This window comes from Manis pentadactyla, chromosome 1 (genome assembly GCF_030020395.1).
Source record: "Manis pentadactyla isolate mManPen7 chromosome 1, mManPen7.hap1, whole genome shotgun sequence".
Taxonomy (NCBI): domain Eukaryota; kingdom Metazoa; phylum Chordata; class Mammalia; order Pholidota; family Manidae; genus Manis; species Manis pentadactyla.
Window position 1 is genome coordinate 203,999,629 of NC_080019.1, and position 24,255 is coordinate 204,023,883.

The 24,255-nt window shown below is 36.7% G+C and overlaps 1 protein-coding gene across 6 annotated transcripts in view; it reads right to left on the bottom strand.

Moving 5' to 3' along the window:
* PPARG (peroxisome proliferator activated receptor gamma) overlaps positions 1–24,255 on the bottom strand; it is a 119,359-nt gene that overhangs the window by 27,168 nt on the left and 67,936 nt on the right. For 5 of the 6 annotated variants that reach the window (XM_036911388.2, XM_036911391.2, XM_036911390.2 and 2 more), the window contains 3 exons: positions 18,645–18,872; positions 17,107–17,276; positions 8,519–8,657 (listed from right to left, as the gene is read on the bottom strand). In XM_036911388.2, the coding sequence (XP_036767283.1) occupies positions 8,519–8,657; positions 17,107–17,276; positions 18,645–18,864 (529 nt within the window). In that variant the 5' untranslated portion in view covers positions 18,865–18,872. Of the gene's footprint in view, positions 1–8,518; positions 8,658–17,106; positions 17,277–18,644; positions 18,873–24,255 lie in introns of those variants that run through there. The other variant, XM_036911392.2, reaches the window with a different exon arrangement.

Here is a 24,255-nt window from a genome sequence, read left to right on the forward strand (position 1 = left end):
AATTTTATTTTGGATTTGCTGGAGGAGAGATTGCTCTGCATCCTTGAGCCTCAGATTTCCTAAATTCATGTAACTTGACCTTAAATATGTTTTACAACCAACTAACACAGCTATTGTGTTGTAGGGGCTCCTTAGGGACCTCTGGTTAGAGGGGAGGAGAACCTGACCTCTTAGGATTCTTTTAAATTAAATAAGCCTATATTCATTTGGTAAGTTTATCCTCTGCACGTGACCCCTTCACATAGAAATCTTTCAACAGCTACCATTTTTTGGTCAAAATTCTTGTCTGTCTCTACTTGCTCTTTCCTGTTCTCTTTCTTTTTAGTTTCACAGCGATGGGCAATGAATGGTTGCTCACATTCTTATCTCGGTCCTCCACCCCTCTGCCCCCGATTTGTTGAGGTCCCTCAGGATATGAGCTCATTACTCACTACCCTCTCACAGCACGGCTCACAGAAATCATCTATAATGTTTTCTTTTCTTCCCTATATAAACCCTACAAAGGCACAAGTCTTGCTCATTACAGTATCCTCAGCACTGAGTATAAAGTCTGGCACATGTTAAGTCCTTATATAAAACGACCCCCAAACTAGATAGCAGAGTCTTTCAAAATCCTTCTCTGTGAAGCCGGGCCAATCATCTGCTTCCTTGTATTATGTGTGTTCCTTGTTCATTAGCTGCTCTTCATTGAGAGAGGGGAGTGGAGGAGGTGGGGGGGCAGAGCAGATGAGAATCACTGGATAACTTCTAAATTCGGTATTATTTTCCATAGGAAATTTTGATATGCTGTCCCTACTCCCAGTGAGGAGGGTATCAAAAACTTGGAGCTTGGGACAGTTTAGGGAAACTTGCTAAAGGATGGGCTCCTGCTGTATGCACATTTTAATTAGAACCTGTATCCAGCAGCCCCATACGACTATATTGGTTTACACTGGTTATTCTACTGGAACATAAACCATATAAGGACCAGGTTTTCTCAGCTTTGCTTCTGGGTGCACCAAAATACACATAGGAGGCATATAATACATGCTTGATCCATGAAACTCCAGAACATCAAGTTTAAAAGCAGAAAATGAGACAGAATGCATATTGGGAAGTTTGGGAAAGTGATCATGAAAGAGAATCATTCAATAAAATGACAGCATACTAGAAGTAGAAGAGATTTTAGTGTAAAGCTGGGAGACAATCAGGGTTATATAACAAAACAGAGGTGACTAGAATCACCAAGAAAGAGCCTGTTGCCCTTGAACTTCAGCTACTGAACAGAGTACCCAATACTATCTCTTCAGTCTGAATAATTACTGGACGTCTACTGTGTGCTAGACATTGTTCTAGGTTACATTTTCCCAGGTAATAAACTATAAATGCACAAAAAGTTTACATGCCTAGGAAAGCACTTTTTCCTAACAGGTAATCAAAAAAGTTAATTTAAAATAAACCAACCAAAGATAGCCACATACTATGTTTGTTAGTCCTGCTTATCATCACTAACAACTTTTGAAAAACAATTGTAGAAGAACTAGGAGATAGTAAAGCAAAACCTTCTGCTACAATCTAAATAAAATGTGAATTTTTATTAAGTCGAAGTTTCCTGCAAAAGGCTAAATCTTACGAACAAATGTGTTATTAAATGTTCCTGCTGCAAATTAGGTTCAATTAAATATCAGTGCAACTAATTACATATAGGTGAGTACGGCATTTTTTTACATACCAGAGGCTCAACAAAAAGCAGGAAAAATACATCCCATGTGGTGGGATGAAATTTGCATAAAACATATGGAAATCTGAAGTTATTGTTGGAGGAAATACAATTTTTTATTTGTGTGCAATTTTTTAAGGGAGAAAAGGATAATTTTATTTTGGTGCTTCTGAGTCCCACATAATACCTACCTACCTCATGGAAGTTGATGAGAGAAGGCATAGAGAGTGTTCAGCAACGTGCGTGGCACATAATAATGCTTAATAAATGCAGCTTTTATTACCTGTGGATGAAGGGTCTAGGGCAACCATGGCTACTGTGGGCTACAGACCAGGATGGTGGCCACTGCACACTGACCTAGATTCCTTCCCACAGATAAGGAACTCTGAAAACCCAATCTTTCTGCTTGCCTGCCTGTCTCTCTGTCTTTAACTTGTTTAGGGAATGGTGTTTTTTACAGGAAGTAAAAATTGAACCTCACTTTCTACCCATTGGGTGGAGAATCTGAGAACCATGAATAGGGAGGAATTCTCCTTTTGGATTGCTGTTTATGATAAGAGTGCAGTTAGAGCTTAGAAATAGTAGATGAAAATTCTAGATTGGGGAACAGAAATATAAAGGCTAAGCATGTCCATATACAAGTATATTTTTCCACATCTCCCACCACTGCTTAAAAGACAAAAGGAAAATGCTGCATAAGTCACTTGGCAAGAGAGAATGTTGGTCTCTCTGAAGGCAATGGAATTAACACTGAAGCCCAGAAGTCTATTTTCTAGTTTCAGCTCAGTGAAAAACCTAGCAAAGTGGCTTAATTTTTCTGGTCTTCAATCACTTTATCTCTAGAATGGACTTGGAAAAGAAGATTTCTGAAGTTTCCTTCCTTTAGCTCTAAATTAGGCTATAAAATTCTCCAAATCTCAATGACACATTGTATAGGGGAACATGCTATGTTCTCTCTTTTTTAAAGTAGTGTTTGTCTAATTTCTGAGGACCTAAAAAATAAAAAGATGGCACATTCTGTCTGTTTGACAGATCAGGTACCTGTCACATAGAGCAACTTCCAGAATACTGGCATTCAGTGCCATATTTCGGATAATTAATCACCTACAGAGAAGTCATGTGTCTTGGTTAAAAAAAAAAAACAATATCAGAATCAGTATGCACCCTGCAGGAAGAACAGGTCTGGTAGACATACTTTAGTAATTTGGTGACAGTATATTAGCATACCTTCATACAATACACTTTTACTGAACTGAACATAGCTTACTACTAACACATGACAGTTTCGGTACTGTGTTCAGTACTGACTTGCTGAGCACATGAACTCCAAGCACATGTACTATTTAGATACCCTGCTCTTTAGATCTGGGTATACCACTAAGAAATAATCAATGTTTCTGAATGACAGTTAATGACACGTTTTTAAAACAGCTTCCTAATTGTAGAAGCATTAAAGACAAATGCTGCTTAATTATAAAAATTAAAGCAAATTTTCAAAATAATGGATCAATAGAAAACAGAAGAATGAATCACATTGAGTCTTTTAAAAAATATTTTTGTTTTTCCAACTCTGTTTAAACCATATCTACAACCATATCCAACTTTTATCAGTTGGTAAGGCTAGGTCTCATGGTCAAGGTTTCCATCTTGAACATGTTTATTTTTCAAAAAACTTATCCTGCAATATTGCTTTTCAATATAGCTGTTGCCAAGAAGTTATGTTTTCCCACCTCTCTTTCTTGAGGAAAAAAACCCCCAACTTGTACATTTTGAACTTTCACAAGATTTGGCAATCTGATAACTTATCATTTTCTAGCTCTTTTAAAGTAGAACAAGGAACAGCCTTAGCACCAATATGAAGTTATTTTCATACAAGGCTGACATCTTTCAAATGATTTGTGGGGGACATTTAAACATTGCGTGCATTTCTTTCCAAAGCAGAGATGAGCAAAACACCACGGCCCCACCTTCAGACTCAATACCCAGTTCCCTGCAGTCTTTGAATTAATCATCATTGAATTAATTCACAGCTGCTTGATGCACTGTCCTGGACAGACTGGACTGAAGGGTACACCAAGATGTGTCAAGTAGGGGAGATCCAAGATACAACAGGTGATTCCCCCTTTATTATCTCCTGCCTTTCTACCTAAGCAGGTGCTGGAGGTGGTGACCCTGGTTTGGCCTCCCTTGATGCTGTCTTCCCCCCACCACTGAGGTTATTGAAAGAGCAGCCTTCCCTCAGCCCTTCTTTAATACTGCCGACCTTCCCCACCCTCTTAGTTTAAAGTGTTCTCATCGTGGTTTCTGCTTTTCTGGTTCTTCTCTTTTTTGCCTATTTCCAGACCTCTCTGACGGCCCCTCTTCCTCGGCTTATATTCCGTTCGGTTTTTCTCCTTTGTCCAACTCACAAAATATGCTAATGACTCCTGGATTCTCTTTCCTGAGATTTGGATCCTTCATGTTCACTTCCTCCTATACTTCTTTATACATGGATGCTGGACATCTCATAAGCACCTCACAGGCAATTTAAAACTGAATTTTCCCTCCCAACTGTCTCCTCTTCCTGTTTTCCTCTCTTGGTTGATCTGTTCCGTCACACAGACTAGACCCCCTGGGCATCTCTGACGACCTCTCTTCCCTGACACACTTGTATTTATTGGTCACTGCTCTCTTATTTCTCTCAAATCACTTCTTCTCGCCCTTACCCATGTCTTAATTCATAATACTGCATAGGCCATCTGGTGAATTTCCCTATTTTTCTCTCTCTGCTTTATCCTTTTTATTGTTGGGAGTAGTTTCGTTTGGGTAATAAGAGATCTGATCACTCCCTTGCTTTGTAAGGTAGAGTGTGGTGCCGCAGGAGGTTTAAAACATGGAGAAGAGACAGGGGGATTTAGAAAAGTCCTGTGGGAGAGAAGGCGTTTAACTGGGCCTTCTGCCAGGTAGAACTCTGAGAGGGAATGAAGGACGTAACAGAGACCTGGGGTATTCCATCACAGGGCATTCTGCAGAAACAGCAAAGCACACAGCTTGTCTGAACTGCAAGTGGAAAAGGGGCAGCCAGGGGGAAAAGGAGGTTCAGGCCAGATTGCAGGCGATCGTGAAGGCTGTGTGGGCCTGAGAAGCACAGCTGCCAGGTGCATTGGGACTTCTTACTTTGTTGTATTTTCTGCAAGCTAGCATTTGGGTAGTTTTTCTTTATATTACATAGAAGACTAAAGAAGGAAACTAATATGTTCAAGTTTAAATTTATTTGCCATTCTGGCTTTTCTTTTTGACAAGGAAGGAGAGAACTACCTTAAAAATGCTGAATGCCACAAAAATTTGTGAAACCATTTTTCTGGATTTTTATGAATCTGCTGAGAATTTATTTTTAAAGTTGACAGCTTCTTTTTTTAAGTTACAGAAAAAGCCCCATCATTTATATAACACATTATCCTAATCAGCAAAGCTAAGGTTTCTCTAATTTTTATATTTATGAAAAGCATGTTTATTCAAATCTCAATGGCATAGGGAAAACCTCATTAAATGACTCACAAATAACAAGTCAATTCTTCCCTACTTCAGATTATTATTTTTTAATGCACAGCCTACACTTATAATTTTATTATTTAGGTCATAAATGAAAAGCATATGGCATATTTGCTAGTCAAAATTCTTAATGCCTAAATTATCTTATTAAAAATACAGAGGACACATTTAAAAAATATGATTAATGCCAGGGATCTTGCCAATGGGACTTTAAAAACAAAAACCATACTTTGAAAAACTATAAAAATGCTTGTGAGTGCCCATTTGACTGAAGAACTAATGTTAATCCAAGGGAGTATTTTTATCAAGATTCTCAAAGATACCAACTTTGCTAATTCAAAAAGTAAAATAAGTAGTAACTGACGTAACCATCACTTAGTAAGTTACATGCAACTCTGGGTAGCCCAGGAAGCTGGGTCTTCATTTCTGCTTTACTTTCCATTGCAGCTTTACTCTGCAGCTGTCCATGCAAGGTATTGAACTGATCATGCTTAGAATGACTCAGGAAGACTTCAGAGCAGTCATGATGGATTGTTAAATGATCAAAATAACTGCAATGTACGCTTATCTTGATCACTACAGGAAAACAGAAAAATTGCTCCCAAAGCACATCAGTCCAACATTTGGATGCTTTTTCTACCCAATGATGATGAAGATAGATATTTGAGAAATAATTATGTTTCTAGTCAGAAATCCCCTCCTTCTGTGATGTTCAGGCTGGGTCATGATCAAAAGGAATGTCCCTTCTGAAGATGGAACCATTTACCATTAACCAAACATATCATTTATAGTTTTTTTAGCTCCAACTGCTTTGGATTTGTACTCTGGGGCTACATCATTATGTGGTCAGCAATTTACTGCCTTAAATTGATGAATAATTGATCAGAACATATTGAACACCTGATTCAGGCATATGAATTATCTTTTTATGGCACCAAAACATATAGGTGGAAACTTAAATTTAGGCAACTAACAGACGCCAGGTGCCAAGATATTTGGGATGATGGTGACTCTATCAGATACGGAATAAAAAAAGAGATATGGAATAGATGGCTGAAAAGTGAAAGATTCAGTTAGGGAGGTTGTTTGGTTTATGTAGAATCGTAGAATTTTCAAAGTTGAAAAGACTCAGCATCTTAGATTTCAGTGACTTTCCAGCAGTACTTCCCAGGCCCCTGAGGGTTCCTACAAGTCACTTCAGAAGCCTTCAAAGCTGGAGTAGGTGGCTAATGCGGAAGCCAAACAGACTGAATGGACCACACTGAGTCCAAAGAGCAGAAACAGAAACAGCACAGAATGGAGTGCATTTAATAAGGGGATGTTCATTTCTCCCTGTGTGTACTGGACTTAGTGAGGTGCTGATTTTGGTAAAACACTAGAAGTCTCTTTTTGGCTATTACACTGAGGTCTATTCACACAAAACATTAACAAATTAATAAATTAATTTTAGATAGTTACTACAACCTCCTAGACAACCGTGTGCTTAGAAATGTTTCCTAAATCAGGACAGCAGGCAAAATACATCAAAACCTAGTTGCTGCGTTTCCCTCCTTGTGTATAGATCGTACTGCAGTCAGTGGCCGCAGTTGCATATTGCTACACAGCAGATGTAATCAATTATTGATTTTTTTTTTTCTGTGCAGCAAACACATTCCCATAAAAACCCCTGAGAAGAGATTTTCTTAGTCATGTCTGCAATCCTGCAAATGTGGAACTGCCTAAGTCTTTGATGCCATGACATTTAAGTCCCTTTTTTTTGTCTTTGCAAGAACTCAACTGAACATTATCAAGATTGCTCTTCTCTCTACACAGAGGAAGTAAATTGTTATATGAAGTCAAAGATAGTCTTATTATTAAGTTTCTGATACCTTTCTTTGCTTTCTGTGTGAAGAGAAAATTATACCATCAATATTACACAGACTGGGCTAAAAATATTATTTACCTATGAGCAATAAGCAGGAGGGGATATATTTTACATGAATGTGTGCACATGACAGGAAATATATGTTACATCAATATGCATTATAAAGGGCAAAAAAACAGCATTAGAACCTACTTTCCTATGTAGGTTTTCTTAATGATAATGACCTCAAAGTCAAAGATTTCTTCATAAAGATAAAATAAGTTTATTGCAACTTGATTGCATCACCAAAAAATATAACCTTTCACTTGAAAATGTGACCTTATGTTTTATGAAGTCTGAAATAAAAAGGAAATCAATGGAATTAACTGAGCAAATAATTTTGCAATGACTACAATTGCACACTGCTACATAGCAGATGTAATCAATTGCTGGGGAAAGTTGGACCAAATTTCCATCCTGTCCTGTATAGCTGATAGATCTCCTCATAATACAGTCTTGCTTTTGAGGAAATGACCCATAGTAAGGATAAAAATATAATTTTATAAATGATTTTTAAAGGACAGTATACAACCAATTAGTGATTGCCAAATATCTTACTTCCACTGTGAAAACCAAGTATCTGCCAAGTTGACAAGTGCTATGAAGTTATTATTTCTAAAATTTGTTTTATGAACTAGCTAAAATCAGAGCTAAGTGGAAATTAACTATTTCTTCAAACAAGCCTATCTTCCATGATTTTACTGTGTTAGGTCTACAGTGCATGAAAATATGGGTCTTCTCAGGTCTTTGCCATTTTTTCTTAAATCAACACTCAAAAGCATAAGCTTGATTATTAGATATGGGTTTAAAAATGAAAATTTATTCTCTTATGTTTCTATGGACACAGAGGTTTTGTGGAACTTTACAACTTTGATTACCCACAAGTCTTTATGTTCCTTGAAGTCTAAGACACTGCTATACCTACACTCATCTTTGCTCAGTAAACAGGGAAAAAAAGTATAGAACTCTAAGTTCTGATATGCTACATGAAGTTCCATACCCAGACATTTGCAGAATTTTCTTATAATTAAAGCAGAAAGAAACTAGTGATACACATAATTATAATTGTTTTTAATACTATTAACGCAACATAAAAATGAAGCACATTTCTCATTACTTTTTTTTAATACTATGGTTATCTCCATTACCTCTCAGATTTTCAAGTCTTGTCTCCCATCATGACCGATACCCAAGCACTGAGAGGATTCCACACTGAAAGCTTATGAACTCTGATCAATATGATAAATGCTTTATTAGCATGTAATATTCTGAAATCTGGCATTCTGTGGAAAAACTGCAAGCATTCTCAGCAGTGGCCCTACTATCTATGGATCTGATAGCCATAAAGAGAATAACAAAGTATATGGCACTGTGTGTTCACTTACCATTATGAGACATCCCCACAGCGAGGCACTTCTGGAACCGACAGTACTGACATTTATTTCTACTTTTTTTGTGGATCCGACAGTTAAGATCACACCTATCATAAATAAGCTTCAATCTGATTGTCCTCCGGAAGAAACCCTACAAGGGGATATGGAGAAAAGAAGCAAATTTTAAGTGTTTGTGACACATGGAAGCAGCCACATTTGGCTAACGGCACAATGGCCTCAGTATCAGAAAAGGTAGGTTCTTGATACCTCTGTCACTGGAGACTTGAAACCTTAGTCCCTAACCTTCTGGAACTCAGTTTTCTTTGCCATCAAATAAAGAACCAGAAGATCTCTAGCATCCTTTTTTAGCTCTAGACAGTGACCACATCCAACTGATGTCATTCATTGTATCTTGGCTCTACATTTATATCTGAGCATGCTCTAAGAAGGGCTCTGGATTTAATGTAATGCAAATAAAACACCATGTAATCAGTTCAGTCTCTCTGGAAATCATTCCAATAGCATGCCCCAGCCCTTATAATTGTGCTAAGCAGTTTGGCAAGGTTATAATCATTTCATTAGAAAACATGATCAGAGCCAATAAAAATCCACATGTGGATAATTTTTTAGAATCCTCTATGTTGCATAACATCCTACAGAATTGGCTTCATTTATTTAGGCAGTTGAAAGAGAGCTCCATTAACTGTGTAGCCTACAAGCAAAAAGATAATAGGAAATAATACAAGGAGTCATTATAAATCCAGTGAAAATGGAGGATTTTATTTTGCTATCTCAAAAGAGCCCATACGTCCATTTGAGGCTAACTGATTTCTGCTGTATTTATGTTTTTTCGAAAGACTGAAAAAAAGTCTAGTCAGAAATGTTTTCTAACTCCATTTTTTTGTCATTGTTCAGAGTATTCCTATTCATCTCTATGGTGTTCATCTGCATGAAACTCGATTCTTAATCCCTCCAAATTTATCTGGACCTTTTTGGTATCAAAAGCACAGTTAGTATTCATTCTGCCTCTGACATGCATTGTGACTTTCTCCAGATTTCTTTCATGAACTCCAGACAAGTATGTTCTACTGCTTACTTGACATACTCACTTGGAAATCTCATGGCCATCTCAAACCCAGCATGACCAACACTTGGAATCCTGATTTTACCCACAGACTGACTTCACTTGCAGGTTCCTCTGTCTGAGTTGATGCAATTCCATGCTCCCAGTTTCTCAGGCCAAACTCCTTGAAGTCACTCTTGACTTCTTTTTCTCACATGGAAAGCTCTTTCTCTAAATGTATGCTTCCTTATTTCTTTCATTGCCTTCAAGTTTTGCTGACAGTCCACCTTTGAGTCAGTGAGGCTTACCCATCCTATTTAATACTGTGGCCTGTCCTGCCCTCCCCTCTCTAGAACTCTTGAGCTCTTTGACTCTGCCCTAGATTTTCTTTTTTTTTTCCAACAGAACTTATGACTTCCTAACATACCATATAGTTTACTTCTTAGATTAAGGTACTTATTTTCTGCTTCCCCCCACAATGCCCATTTAAAATTGTGAGCTCCATGGGGGCAGGGATGGTCTCTTATGCCACTGGATACAACCCAAACACCAACAATGCTTCATTAAAAAATTTGTTCAATGAATATGTGCGTCAGTTAACTTCCTTTCTGGGCCACCTCTGATACTGTGTGATCTTACACTGTGACCAAGACACTACAAGGCCATTGGCATACTCTTTACCTCTTATTTTTTTGTTATCAAATGTAGTATTAACTAGAAACATGTAGAAAATACATGTAATTATAAAGCAAAATAATATATTTATCACACATGAGCCTACTGTCTAGCCCCCAATTTAAAATCATGACCAGAACATTGATGTATTCTTCCTTTATCCCATCCTCACCCCCTGTGGTACCCTGGGCAAAGGAATCAGAATTCTCAGTTTTGTGTATATCATTTCATTGACCTTTAAGAAAATAGAATTTTATCACACAAATTATAAAGCTAAATAATACACTGCTCAGTTATGCTTGTTTTGGGGCTTTCTTAAATGGTAACATATTTCATATAGAATTTGGGAACTCTGACTTTTTAAAATGTGTTAGATTTCTAAAATTTATTCACTTTCTTGTGAAAAGCTATGATTTTTTTCCCATTTTCATAATTATACCCTATTGTAAATGACAATGCAAATTACTAATTTATTTTCAAGTTGATGGATGATTGAATTGCCAATCTTTGCTATTGTGAACAATGTGCTCCTACAAATATTTCATAAATGTTTAATGTTGCACATGTACAAGAGTCACCTAGGAGTGGCGTTTCTGTGTTGTGTAATATGTGAATGTGACATTTTACAAGATAGTGCTAAATTGTTTTCCAAAGTGATTACATCAAATTACACTCCCTCCAGCAGTTTTTAAAAGTTCCATTTCTTCCAGCACTTGGTACTGTGAGACTTCTTAATTTTTGGCAATGTAGTATGCGTAAAATAGACTCTTAAGTATGATCTTAATTTGTATTTGCCTGATTTTTCATTTCTCAGTTTTCTAATGGATTGTCCTATCTTTAAAATTGAATTTTATAAATTTTATATATACTCTAGATACTACTTTGTTATCTGTAGGTGTTGCAAATGTCTTCTCCTTTCTATGGTTTACTATCCTTGAAACTTACTATTTCACTTTTTTTCCTAACCCATAAATATTTTCATTTCACTCTCACTGTTGAAAGATCACAGCGTACTGTACTATTTTCTATTTCATTTTTTGTTCTATTATCTTTATGCTTCCATTGTTGCACCTGAGAGGTCTGCTGTCAATTGACTTTAAAGGTGCTTTTTCTTCTTTCCTCTTTGGTTGCTTTTATATACTTTGTCTTCAGTATTCTGCAGTTTTACTTCAGCATGTCTAGGCATGGATTTCTTTTCACTTATCTTCTTGGACATGTTGTTTTCTGCAATGTGGTTTCTCTTGTTTATCAGTTCTGACACTCCAGTTAGATAAGTATTAGGCCTTTTTATTCTAGCCTTCAATGTTTCTGAATTTCTTTTATATTTTCTGTTTTTCTGTCATTACTCACTAATATTTATTGCAAAAGTAGACATCAGAACAGCATTCAAATAAGATTACAAAAAATTTACATATAATTACAATGGCAAAAGTAAAAGCAAACATTTCTCACCAGAGTTCACCAGTGAGAACAGTTGTATATTACTCTTATATTCATTAATGAAAAAGATATACATTTTTAAGATTCAAAGATCCTATGAATCCTTCAAGAACTAAAAAAGGCTTCAAATTCTAGCAGATTCTGGATAGGACATATTCTTTAAGATACTGTTAGTCTCATTCTCAGTAATTCTTTGCATCTATCTTCCAGTTCAGTAATCCTTTCTCTACTATGTCCAGTATGCTATTTAACCCTTTCACTGAATTTTTATTTCAATAAGTTTATTTGTCAGTTTTAGAAGTTTCACTTGGTTTATTTTCAAATCCACTGGGTCATTCCTGATAGTGTACTGCTGCTTGTTCACTGCTGTGATTCTGTCTTCTTTCTTTAACCAATTCATAGACTGCTGTTCTATATTCTGTCATTAATTACTCACTAATATTTATTGCATTTACTGCTCAATAGATTGAGCAATCCTATTATCTACTTTCCTTGGGTAGGGGTGGAGGGGTTTAATTCTGTTTTTGTTTATTTTTGATGAATGTCGTCATGTTGATTCTTTCTTATGTGCTTGTTAATATTTACGTTTGAACTCATTTCTTGACCTTACACTGTGGGAATCCCATAGGTCTGAAATGGGAATTCTTTCCTCCACAGAGAATTTGCAGAAGCTTCTATTGGAAATCACTATTTCAGATTCCCTTGAGAATTCTAGCTAAATTCAAAAGCCCCAGACTCAGCCCTTCCAAGCTGATGGCTCCAAAAACTGTTATACAGGCACCTGCTTTGGGGGCAATGCTGTACCTCACTACTCCTATGGGCATATCCAACACGAGGGAAACCCTGCCCATGACGTGTGCCTGCAGCTTACAACTCAAGACCTAGTATTTTTTTGTTTTGCTATTGTTGGTTGTTTTGGAGAGGTTTCTTTATTGCTTGTGAGACAGTAGTATCTCAAAGAATATGTCCTATGCAGGATTGGCTGGAAGTTGAAATCTCCTTAATTCTCAGTGGGTTCTGAGGATCTTTGAATACTAAAGGTGTTTTGTTCACTTGTTAAAAGAAGGCTAATGTACAGAACTGTTTTCCTGATGTGTTGGTAGGAAGTTTTGTTTTGTTTTTTTGCCATTGTGATAATATATATTTTACGATTATTTCTTGACTACTTTTCTGATTTTCATGTTTTAAAACTATTATTAGTGCTTGAAAATGCTGCTTGGCTAGCTGGCAAGGGGCAGGTCCCAGAGTACTGTTTTTTGGCGTGGCTGAAGAGACTGGCTTTTTTATAAGAAATTATTAATATTTAACCTTCATAATGCAAATTTTTGTTTTGATTTATATGGTGTCTTTCAAAGAGTATTATATCCTTTTGTGATGATTCAGGTCCTTTACTATTAAAGAATAATCATTCTGAACATCACTTATGTATTGTGTATGTACATTAAATCTTGAACTGAATATATACAGATTGTGGCACACAGCTTGGAACTTGTTTTTTTTTTTTTAAACATTAAGTTTATGATAGCCAACTGTTTTCCTATCATTTGACTCTTTCAAGAAATCTAGTGAAGAAGATATAAGGCTATTACTGAGTATTTTCCTGTATAATTATTTATTGATTTGAAGAATGAAGCAGGCTTCTCCTAAGTGTCTTTATATTACTGAAAAAGAAATGCTCTTTAACAACACTCTTATTTATATTTTAGTCCATTAAACAATGTGCAGTTTTAACAACTGATTCTTCTTATTATCATGAAGTCTGTGAATTGCTGTGATGGAGATAAATTAGTCATTTCAGAAAATTGTTTTGTGTTTATATTTAAAGTCTTCATACTTGTCAGTGAGAAGGTGATACATGGTTTTTTGTTTTTGCTTTTTAAAAAGTTTTCTCCAACCTCTCCTTAATTGCTTTACTTTTAAGAAAACTATGCATGTAATAAGACCTAAGAAGAGTGTTATAAATTTTACAATGAGATTAAAAGCCATATGCTGGGTCTGCATTTAGCTTTCCTATGAAGTGGCAGGGCCCACAGAAGCTGAATCAGTAAGTACCACTGGCATGTGGGAATACCAGGGGCAGGGGGTGGGGGGATAGGCAAAATAAAGCACAAAACTCTTCCTGAGATAGGGTCCTACGTAGAAATACAAAAACAGATTACACTGTATTATATGGTAGATCATATTTACTTTTCTCTTCAGGTAAGTCATGGTCCTAAAATGATCTTTCACTAAAGATAGAAAAATATGATGAAACTAGGAACTACTAAGAGAAGAAAAGAAGTGTCCAATTTGGAAGCAATAATTGACAGATTTGCAAAGTCTTAGGTATATATATTATTCAGTACCCATAGGTTGTATTTTACCTAAGTCTGCAATATCAATACACCCATGATTCTGTCACTATTTCAGTTTGATTTAAACCCAATTTTTTTATTCCTGTTTGAATTTTAGCAAGGATCACCAATATAAACCTGTTTCACTGGCATTGTAAAATTGTCTAAGAAGAACTACTAACAGCTCTCATAAACAACATAACCATTATCAATCCACAAATTAGTCTGCAGGTTTGTGGTCAACTGTATTTTAATTATCGGGAGAGCCTATGTTCTACTGAAATGGCAAATGATCAAACTGCCAAAGCACCTTTCAGAAAATACATACAAGTGAATCAAACACATTTATGAATTTCGCCTTCCTGGCTTGTCATGGAGTATTGCTGCCAAGCTAAGGAGATCTTTGATTACTGACTGCCACTGGTCTAATTTAGCTGCATTCAGATTGTGGCAGCAATTTTGTTTCATTCCAAAGTTGCAAAAGTTGGGTATTTTTTATTAGCTTCAATGCCTTATAATAGTGGTTTTCAAACTTTTTGTTATCAGTACCCCTTAACTCTCTTAAAAATCACATGGGCTTTATCTACTGATATTATCAGACTAGAAATTAAAACTGAGAAATTATTATGTATAAGAACATACAGGCAAACATTCTATTAGTCATCAAAGCTATGCAATCATTCCATGTCATGTAGCTTCTGGAACATATTACTTACACTCCTGAAAGAATGGGGGTGAAAATGGTAAATAACAACACAGTATTGTTATGAAAATAGTTTCAACCTCACGGGTGCCTTGAAAGGGTCTTAGGGACGGACTCCTAGAGACTTTCAGACCATATTTTGATAATTGCTGACTTACACTTGGAGAAGCCAAATTATAGTATTTCACTAACAATTTTCTTATTCTTATCCTTAAATGAGTACATGTTCTCTTTTCCCTTCCAAGGTTAGCATAACCCTCTTTGCATTTTAGTCTGCTAAGTCTGATAACCCTCTCTGCATTTTAGTCTGGTAAGTCTGTAACCCATATTTTGGATAGTATACAAGTTGCTGCAGATTAGTTTACAGTACCCTGTATTTTATTATATTGTTTTTGTTATTCATTTGTTTATCTGTGGCAGGTTAAGAACTCCTCTGTATTCTTCAGATTTTAGTAAGTGTTTATGCTCCATCTCTGCCCTAGGACCCTTTCTGTACCTACCTTGAAGGTACTTGGATTTTCTCCCTTCTCTCTCTTCTTTTTCACTACTCTCCTTCTTTGCTTTTATCTTCTAAGTTTTTGTGCCCTCAGAATTCAGCTTTTAGTCACCTTAACCAATTACCGACAATGTTTCCATCTTTCAGTTTTTAGCTATTCTCAGTAATGTTAACTCCACAAATATCTGACTAATGGAATATGGAAACATTTGCTTAAATGTTCTAGTTTTCTAAGTGCTTTACCAGCCCATAAAAAGCAATAATTTATTGTGGAAACCTAAACCAATCATACTATTTTTAATTTATTTATCAACATAAATTACCAATATGACCAAAGCTGAATGATTTCTTCAGGTATTTCTCAGAATTTAGTAACAATTTACTCACTGAAAAATAAAATAAATCTAACTCAACAAAATGACATGTCTTACTACTCATTGAGATCTTAAGCAACTGACTCTACATCGTGGTTCCACATACAATCAGAGATAGTTTAGTTTTAATCACAGAATAAATGGGTTTTAGTGTTTTAAATGAAAGCATCTTTTGCCAGGAGGATTTTAAGGAATCATTTTGGGTTTTTGGACCTTATTAAGAAATAAGACCTTGGATAGCTAATCTAACCAAGTCGTTTTACATGTGAGGTGACTGAGCCCTACAGTCTTTATGTGACTGGCTAGCGACTTTGGGCAAGTGGGCCAGCTGACTACTAGCCTGTCTCTTCACTTTAGGTTACCTTTAGAGCAATCAGTTCAGATTTTAGAGGTCAGATAATTCAACAACACCATTTTATAGACACAAAAATTTGGCAGGATGTGGTTAAAAGATGACATATGCAAAAGCATTGCACACAGTATCTGGTACATGGCTGACATTCAAGAAATATTAAGTTCCATTTTTGGCCCACCATCCAGTTAGGAACCCAGATGTTCTAACACCTCCCTAACTGTTGTTGTATATCTTTATTCTGAATAAAAAGCCGAACTATGGATTGAATTTGATCTTATGTAAATATTGTTTACTTTATAAGGTAGATATTTATGGATAATTTATTCCGAGCCCTGGAGTATATAATAAATACTATTTTATTCACTGAGTATATTAAAATCAATTCTTTTAAAAGGCTACACATTATAATATGAGTGGATTAACATTTTCTTAATAACTGGAAAAAATATAACTAAACATTTGAACTTTCCCAAGTACCCTTTTTCACAAAAAAAGCAGGTGAAGAGAAACAGTGTCTGCTTTCCAAAACAGTTCTATCTGTTTGCCTGCCCATAATACAGGGCTCAAACTGATGCTGAAATCAGAAAACACAGAGCACTGGTTTAAGAGTCATAAGATTTATGTTCTAGTCCTTGCTCTGCCACTTGCTAATGGATGACCATGGGTAAGTCTCCTTAATTCATAATTTCTGTATCTGTAAAGTGACCACAAATAAGCCCATCCTTATAGGACTGTTCTAAGGATCGACTGAAGATAGCTATTTAGATATCACATCTGTCAAGCCTTATATATACAAAATATTTCATGGTATAATCAACAAAAACACTAGGGGACTCAGGAAATCTGGTTCTGGACCCACTCATCATTGCCTTGCCATGACACCTTAAACAAGTTACTTTTTTATTTTTTAATCTGCAAGATGCATGGGTTGAATTAGATCAGTGCCTCAAATGACCAATTTAGACAAAGTAGTGAGGCCAAGCCTCTCCATGTTTATCAGTTTTCTTACGTTTTCAAATGTTTTATCATTTGAGGAATGGCTTTTACCCAAAAAAATTTTACAATTTTATCTCAATTCCTTGTCATGTGTTTGCAACAGAAAATGAATGAAAAACAGGTAAATTCTCAGCAAATTTTTTGAAGATTTTTTTTTTTTTTTACCTTGCATCCTTCACAAGCATGAACTCCATAGTGGAACCCAGAAGCTTTATCTCCGCAGACACGGCATTCAATTGCCATGAGGGAATTAGAAGGCTCTTCGTGAGGTTTATTGTACAGCTGGGTCTTTTCGGAATAATAAGGTGGGGATGCAGGCTCCACTTTGATGGCACCTATGTATAGAGAAGTGTGGGCAGACAGTCAGCACGTGAAAATCTGCTCAAAAAGCAACGGGGCAAGTCACCAGGGCACACCTCACTGCCGTATTTTATTTAAATGCAGGAGCACTAGGGAACATGAAAAAGCCGAGGAAAAAGTAGACTTTGTAATCACAGGCAAGTCACAACACCCCTGAGCCTCACTTGTCAAAATAAAACAGGGAAGGGAATTAAGGCTGTTGTTCTGACCCTTCAATGCCCTGTAATACTAAAGTTCTGAGAGACACCATAATAGTATTTGTGAGAATTAAGGTTGCTTTTGCTACGTCATGTGCTGTATTTGGCATTCATCACAACAGTAAATTATACATTTGTTTTTAAATGTTGAGTTTTAGGAGAATTTTAAACAGCTCTTGCAAAAGAAACACAGGGGGAATGCTGCCCTGGAAAGGTAATGGCATGCCGGGCTCTAAGGCACATGAAAAATAAGAGACCAGGTGTTTATCAGGTTTGAGTCAGAAAAAGTGGTTTGTGAAATCACCTTTGATAGAGAGAGAACCTATGGGAAGTGAGTACTGCTTCTCCCTGGTGAGCAGCAGGCCTATTAAGTTTCCCTGTTAGGCTCTAACTGAAAACCACACAAATATAACCAAGTATATTATTTGTCTACAAAAAAAAAAAAAACCAAAAAAACTAGAAATACAGGAAGTTCTTACTTATTGTCAAGTTAAGGGTTGCCCATTACATAATGGTGGCTTTGGAAAACCAGCATATCAGCACACAGAGATAAAAATCAAGGAAACAGCATCATAGAATTTTATTTTAGCTTGAAAAATGCAGTTTCAGTTTTTCTCGAGTTTGCTGTTTCTATGGGAATTTAGTTAATGGCATCAAGATTTTTCAATAGACTACTATGCCAAAATTTAAATTTGTGCTGAAAAATCGGTTGAGGTGGAAGTTTTTCCAACTGCAGGATTAGGGAACATGGACTATAATTTTGCAATTTAGTGAAGATACATTATATAAGGTAGCAAGCTGTTACTTACTAACTTAAAAATGGCCAAAGGAACTGGAAGTTTGGGTGAGGGATTCTTAGCCTGAGAAAACCAGGCAATGGAATCATGCTGGAAACTTCTCCTAAGAAGCAGGAAAAGAAAGGAAGGAAGGAAGAGGCAAGGAAGGAAAGGATTATCTGGGGGTATTTATACACTACATCCCTTTTTGATACATCGTAAACACCTAATATCTCAGGGACAAATGGACAAATAAATGAACAGTCAATATCTTCTCTACAGAGTTAGTCTCTGGAGCATTTACTCCAGTGTCGTTGAGAGATTAGTCCAATTCCAGTCTTAGTCTGAAAAGCGAAAATAAACATCATACTTTGGTAATCTTGGAGCTTCAGGTCATACTTATAGTCAGCAACCATTGGGTCAGCTCTTGCAAACGGAATGTCTTCATAGTGTGGAGTGGAAATGCTGGAGAAATCCACAGTGGTGAAGGGCTTGATGTCAAAGGAGTGGGAGTGGTCGTCCATCACGGAAAGGTCCATGGAGCTGATTCCAAAGTTGGTGGGCCAAAATGGCATCTCTGTGTCCACCATGGTGACTTCTGGAATGGAAAAAAAAACAGCTATGGAGTTAGTTCTGAAGAACAATCTTCTAAAGACAGACAGAAAGAGAGCTGAATGAGTCTTTTTAGAATGATATCTAAGTTGTCACAAGGAGAAAAGAGAACATAGTCATCTTTTTAGCACTGACCAGGTTGTTTTACTAGAGGAAGGAAGTCACCTCTTACTTGGATGTCACAGTAGAGAACCCTATAATAGTGTCAATGTGTACAGTGTGCCCATATAAAGGTCCTGCAAACAGCCCTGCACTCATTATCTTCTACAGAAGATGATCAGTCAAGTCTGTTAATGATTTTTAAAGAGCATAAGGTTCTGGGAGCAGTTTTACTTTCTTGAATGAGATACCCTAAATATTTTTCTCTTTAGGATAAAAATGTTGCTCTTCCATTTGCGTTTAGAGTGCTTTTATGTGACAGGAAGTTGGCATATTAAATTTAGGGAATAATTGATTCTTTAGTTGCATTATAAGATAATATTTGTTCTTAAAGTAATACAAAAATGAATTTTTTTAAAAGGAGATCCTTTCTGTGCTATGAAAGCTTACTCAAATGTTTATCATTTCTGTGCATATGGTTTTCTTTAAAGAGAAGATGGTCCCCATATTAAGAACAAAAAGGCTAGAGATACACAGAAACATATTTGATAATGACAGAATGTTAAAATGAGAATGTAGCCTAGCATTAATTTTAAACCACCCCCAAAAACAAACTAAACCAAAACAAAAAAGGAAACAAGGAAATCTATAGAAGATAAAAATAAAACACTTACATGGATCCTAAAGCCACAGAAAAATTCGTTTCATGAGTTGCCTGCTTAAGATGATACATGCCTCATGCATTTAAAAAAATATGATTTGTGGTCACAGGAAATGAAATAAAACTGAGAGATTTTAGTTCTAAGTGTCTAATGTGGATTTGTGAGCCACTGGAGTGTGTAGACTTTAAACCTTTCCACAGCACGGACCTATCTGACTTGGTTTACCTGGAACCAGCTGACTATTCAGAGTGGTGTCAAGAAACAGCCACTAGTATTTTAAATGGCAACTCTCTGATCAAGAACACTAGCGAGGAACAGCGGGCATTCGGGATTGCTGACATTGGAGACAAAGAAATGAATTGCTCATAAACTCTAGGGCTCCTGAAACCATAGCCTTACCTGTCTTACTGCAGTCCTGTGCCCAACACCTAGCAAAGGGCTTAGTGCATAGTAGGTGCTCATATTAAATACTACATGCAAGGAGGAGGTGGCTGTGAAATTCTAGCAGAAGAGGCAGGGGAGGAGTGAAGCAAACTAACAGTTATCGAGTATCTCCCACACGCCAGCCACATTGTACTTTTTATTCCATGTAACCCAAGATACTATCTCCACTTTATAGATAAGCGAGAGAATTCAAACTCAAGATGGAACCACAAACTCTGTTCTATATATATTCTTTATTCTCCCACTGACGAAAAGAGTTTATGTAGGAAGGGCTACTCTCCTATTGGCATCTGGCCATGGGCCTTTTGTTTTTTCCCAGCCAGCAGAGAGCTAAGGGATTTTCTCTCAAAGGCTGACTGTTGCATGAGGTTAAAGATTCCAGTTGTGTCTTTGTAAAGAAAACAAAGTGCCTTGAAAACACAAATAAGATCAGTCCTGTGAATGTGCTTCAGGGGTCCCAAGGGGCCTCATTAAGCACCGTTTGGGTTCACATGTCTGAATATCTACACAAATAAGTACTCAAACAACCTTAGGTTATCTGTGTTACAGTATAAACACTACACACAAAAAGAGGAATGTGTACTGGTGATAGCTTAAAGGTCATACTGGGTCTCAATGACATCTAGAAAGAAGTTTGTGCTCCTAATGACAGGGGGAACCCATCAAACTGTGTTCTTTGTCTCAAAATCCATCTAAACCTGCCTAATCCAGGTCAGTCCATCTACTTGGTCGATCTCCTCTAAAATAATGCTTATTCTACATTTCTCTATCCACTTTTCTTAGTATAAATTACTTTCCTATAAAAATACACCACTCTTGTCTCAATTGTAATATTCACCAAAGTGGGCTTATCGACTGTTTCTCATGATGCCTAATGCAAAGTTCATCTATATACAAAACAAAGGTTGACTAAGTGAGTTAAAGGCGGTGTATATGCGTCTGTATGAATGCTGGGAAATGAAAATAAGGATAAAAAAAATATCCGTGTTGCAAGAAAAACTGGTTGCTCATCGTTTTACTGGTTTAATCTTGTTTTGTTTCACTATTAACATATGATTTCAGTGACTCCATGTCAATCAAAGCCATGTGTTTTAGTACAGGTATGATATCCTTAGGGGGTTATCTATTTTACTGAAAAGTTTTGGGGAGAATGTTAATGTTAAAATAGCCATTTATATGTAAATGAATAGAATGAAAAATTCATGTGGTTTTAAAGATATAATAGGAAACTCTAAAAGTTTTGGACTTTGTAGTCCATTTCATGGCCAAAAGAGTGCTCTGTTGAAAAAATAGATTTTAGTTTTTAAAGCAGTTTTATATTTACTTAAAAACTGAGCAGAAAGTACAGAGTTCCCATATGTTCTTTTCCCTTCTTCCCTTCCCACCACACCCGAGACACACAATTTCCCCTATTATTAACTTGCATTTCTCCTATTATTAACACTTGCATTAGTGTGGTATGCTTTTTATGGAATGGATGAACCAATATTGATCCATTATGGCCCATAGTTTACATTAGGGTTCACTCTGTGTGGTGCATTCTACAGTTTTGACAAATGCATAATGTCATGTATCTGCCATACAGAATAGGTTGCACTCCCTAAACACCCCCTGCACTCCCCTAAACACCCCCTGCACTCCACCTGTTCATCCCTCCCTTCTCCCCATGAGGAAGCCACATTCTTTGCTGTTCTCTTCTATTAAGGGCGTATTGGTTGAAAGGAGGAGAAGCACTGACCTAGACAATAAATTAAAATCTCTTAGCTTGGCATTCAAGGCCCTCCCTGACAAGTCCTAACTTACTTTCTCAGTGTCATTTTCCAGTAGTGAGCCCAGACCTCACTCCCACTGTGGTATATCCTGTGGTTAGGCACTTCATACTGTTTGCCCAGGTTAAATGTGCTCTGCATTTCCCAGTTAGCTCACCTTTGCCCCCTCCCTCATCACTACATGTCACCATCCCCTCTCTTACCCAGGGTAGTGGGAAATCCCAGTCATCCAAAAGCTCCTTTCTCCATGAAACCTTCCACGAAGTCTCCAACTTAAAAAAACTCTCCATTCTCTGAGTTCCCACAGCCCTCTGTACCTCTCTTTTAACTCTGATATAATTATTTGAATAAATATCTCCATGAGATTTCAAGTTCTGGAGCAGAAGGACAGTGGCTTATTGTTCTACTTTTCCTTTTTCCCTACGTACAGCTATTGCTTCCTAAATACTTGCCAATAGAATGATCAGACTTTATGGGGAAGAATAGAATGAGCTCCCAGAAAGGATGGTAATTTTCAATATTACAAATATAATACAATTTAAGCCAGAACCCCTTCCCAATGTGTACTCAGTTTTTCTCTTTGGATAGTTATAGGAGGAGGATTAGGGTGCTAGAGAGGTCTTTTTTTCTTTCCTATGTGCAAAGAGCAAAGTAAGAAAACAAAAACAGCTCTCCATCTCTATGAAAACGTATTACTGAAATACACATTTTTCTTCCTCCTTTCCCTTCCCTTGTCCTCTTATTCTGGGACATCTTGACCTAAACAATATTATTCCATGACCATACTTACTGGGAGGCACAGCGGTTCCCTAGACATTCTATTTTATTTTGACTTAGGGATGGGTCCAGGGAGCCTGCTTCTAATTTTGTCTCTAGAAAACATAAGCTACTGTTTCTGCCAAACTGTAAGTCGAGTAGGTGTTTTTATTACTCGGTGCAATTACCCATGAAAGAACAAATGAACAAAATATTTGCATTAACAACAGCCCCTCTCAGGGATAAGTAACAGTGTCTTAACTTTCCAGCTGGGTGACAGGAGTATGTAGCATCAGGGTATATCCATCAATTTCACAATCTTCAGTGTGTTTCAAGCAGGCAAAAGTCTATAGGCAGACATTGTGAGGCAGGACATGAAGTTTATCTTAGACCCTGAAACTTAGCTTTAAACTCTATGCTAGCCAATGAGCAGACTTCATAGTTGTCCAAAGTACAGTGTATTTCAAACAAAAATGCAACCAGTATCATGCAAAAGTAAATTAGCTTCTCTAATCTGATAGGCATTGTTATTTGGGAGTATGAAAGTGGGTTAGAAAACATGCTAAGTTATCAAATCAAGCCCCAGAACTATATGGCTTATCTTGGAGGTTTTATGTTGTCCGTTTAAATATAAAAAAGGAAAACTTCTATTAGAATGTTTGGGGAAAGAAACACTGCATCTCTGTAATAATTATATCAGCTAATATGAATAGAACCTTAAGCCACTGCTAAATATTGTGCCAAATAACAACACGTGGATTGTCCCATTTAATCTGCAGAACAGCCCCATGAAGTAGGCATACTTAAAGTAATTCTCCTAAAAGAAGAGGAAACTGAGACACAGGTACGGAAGCAAGTAATTTGCCTAAGACCACACAATTACTAAATAGTAAAGCTGGGTTATGAACCCAGATGGTCTAAAACTCCATAGCCTGCAGACTGAACATTCTAAACTGAATACTGATTAGAAAAGCAAATCTCTTCCTGATGAATTTCAACAAACCTTCATTGATCATCAACAAACCTATGATGTGCCAGGTACAGGGGGCTGGGGATATACTATGGAAGAGTGAGTAATTCTCAAATAAAAGTTTCATTAGAGAAATATGTTAAGCTGCGCAACAAGAGTAGGTACCAGAAGAAGCCTTTCAAAGTAGCCTTATTGGAAGGGACCTTAATGAGACAGTCATTGATTCTTTTCAATCTCTTCTAATTTGTTTCAGTTTAGTGTCACAGTACTCACACATATGGTTCCAGCTTATTTCTACAGCCCCTCCTTATTGATTCATGCAAATTGTTTTGCAGCATAAATTGACCTGGGAATTTTCTAATTCTAATTCTGATAGCTGATATCCTGAGACAAAAAATCATCCTGAAATATTAGAGAGGAAAAGGTCTTTTTGAGATAATCTAAGTTTCTCATTTGATAGATGAAGAAAAAAATGAGGCAAAGTGACTTTCCTCTGAGCACACTGTTAGAGGCTGATTGAACAACAATTCAGGTTTTCTGTCTCCATCCTAGCCTACCCTACTCTGCATTACGAAGTTATTATTACATGTAAATATGTTCAAAAGGACTTTTAACCTGGGCCAATTTTCAGAGATTCAGATTTTTTTCTCTTAATTAATATGTAGGAAA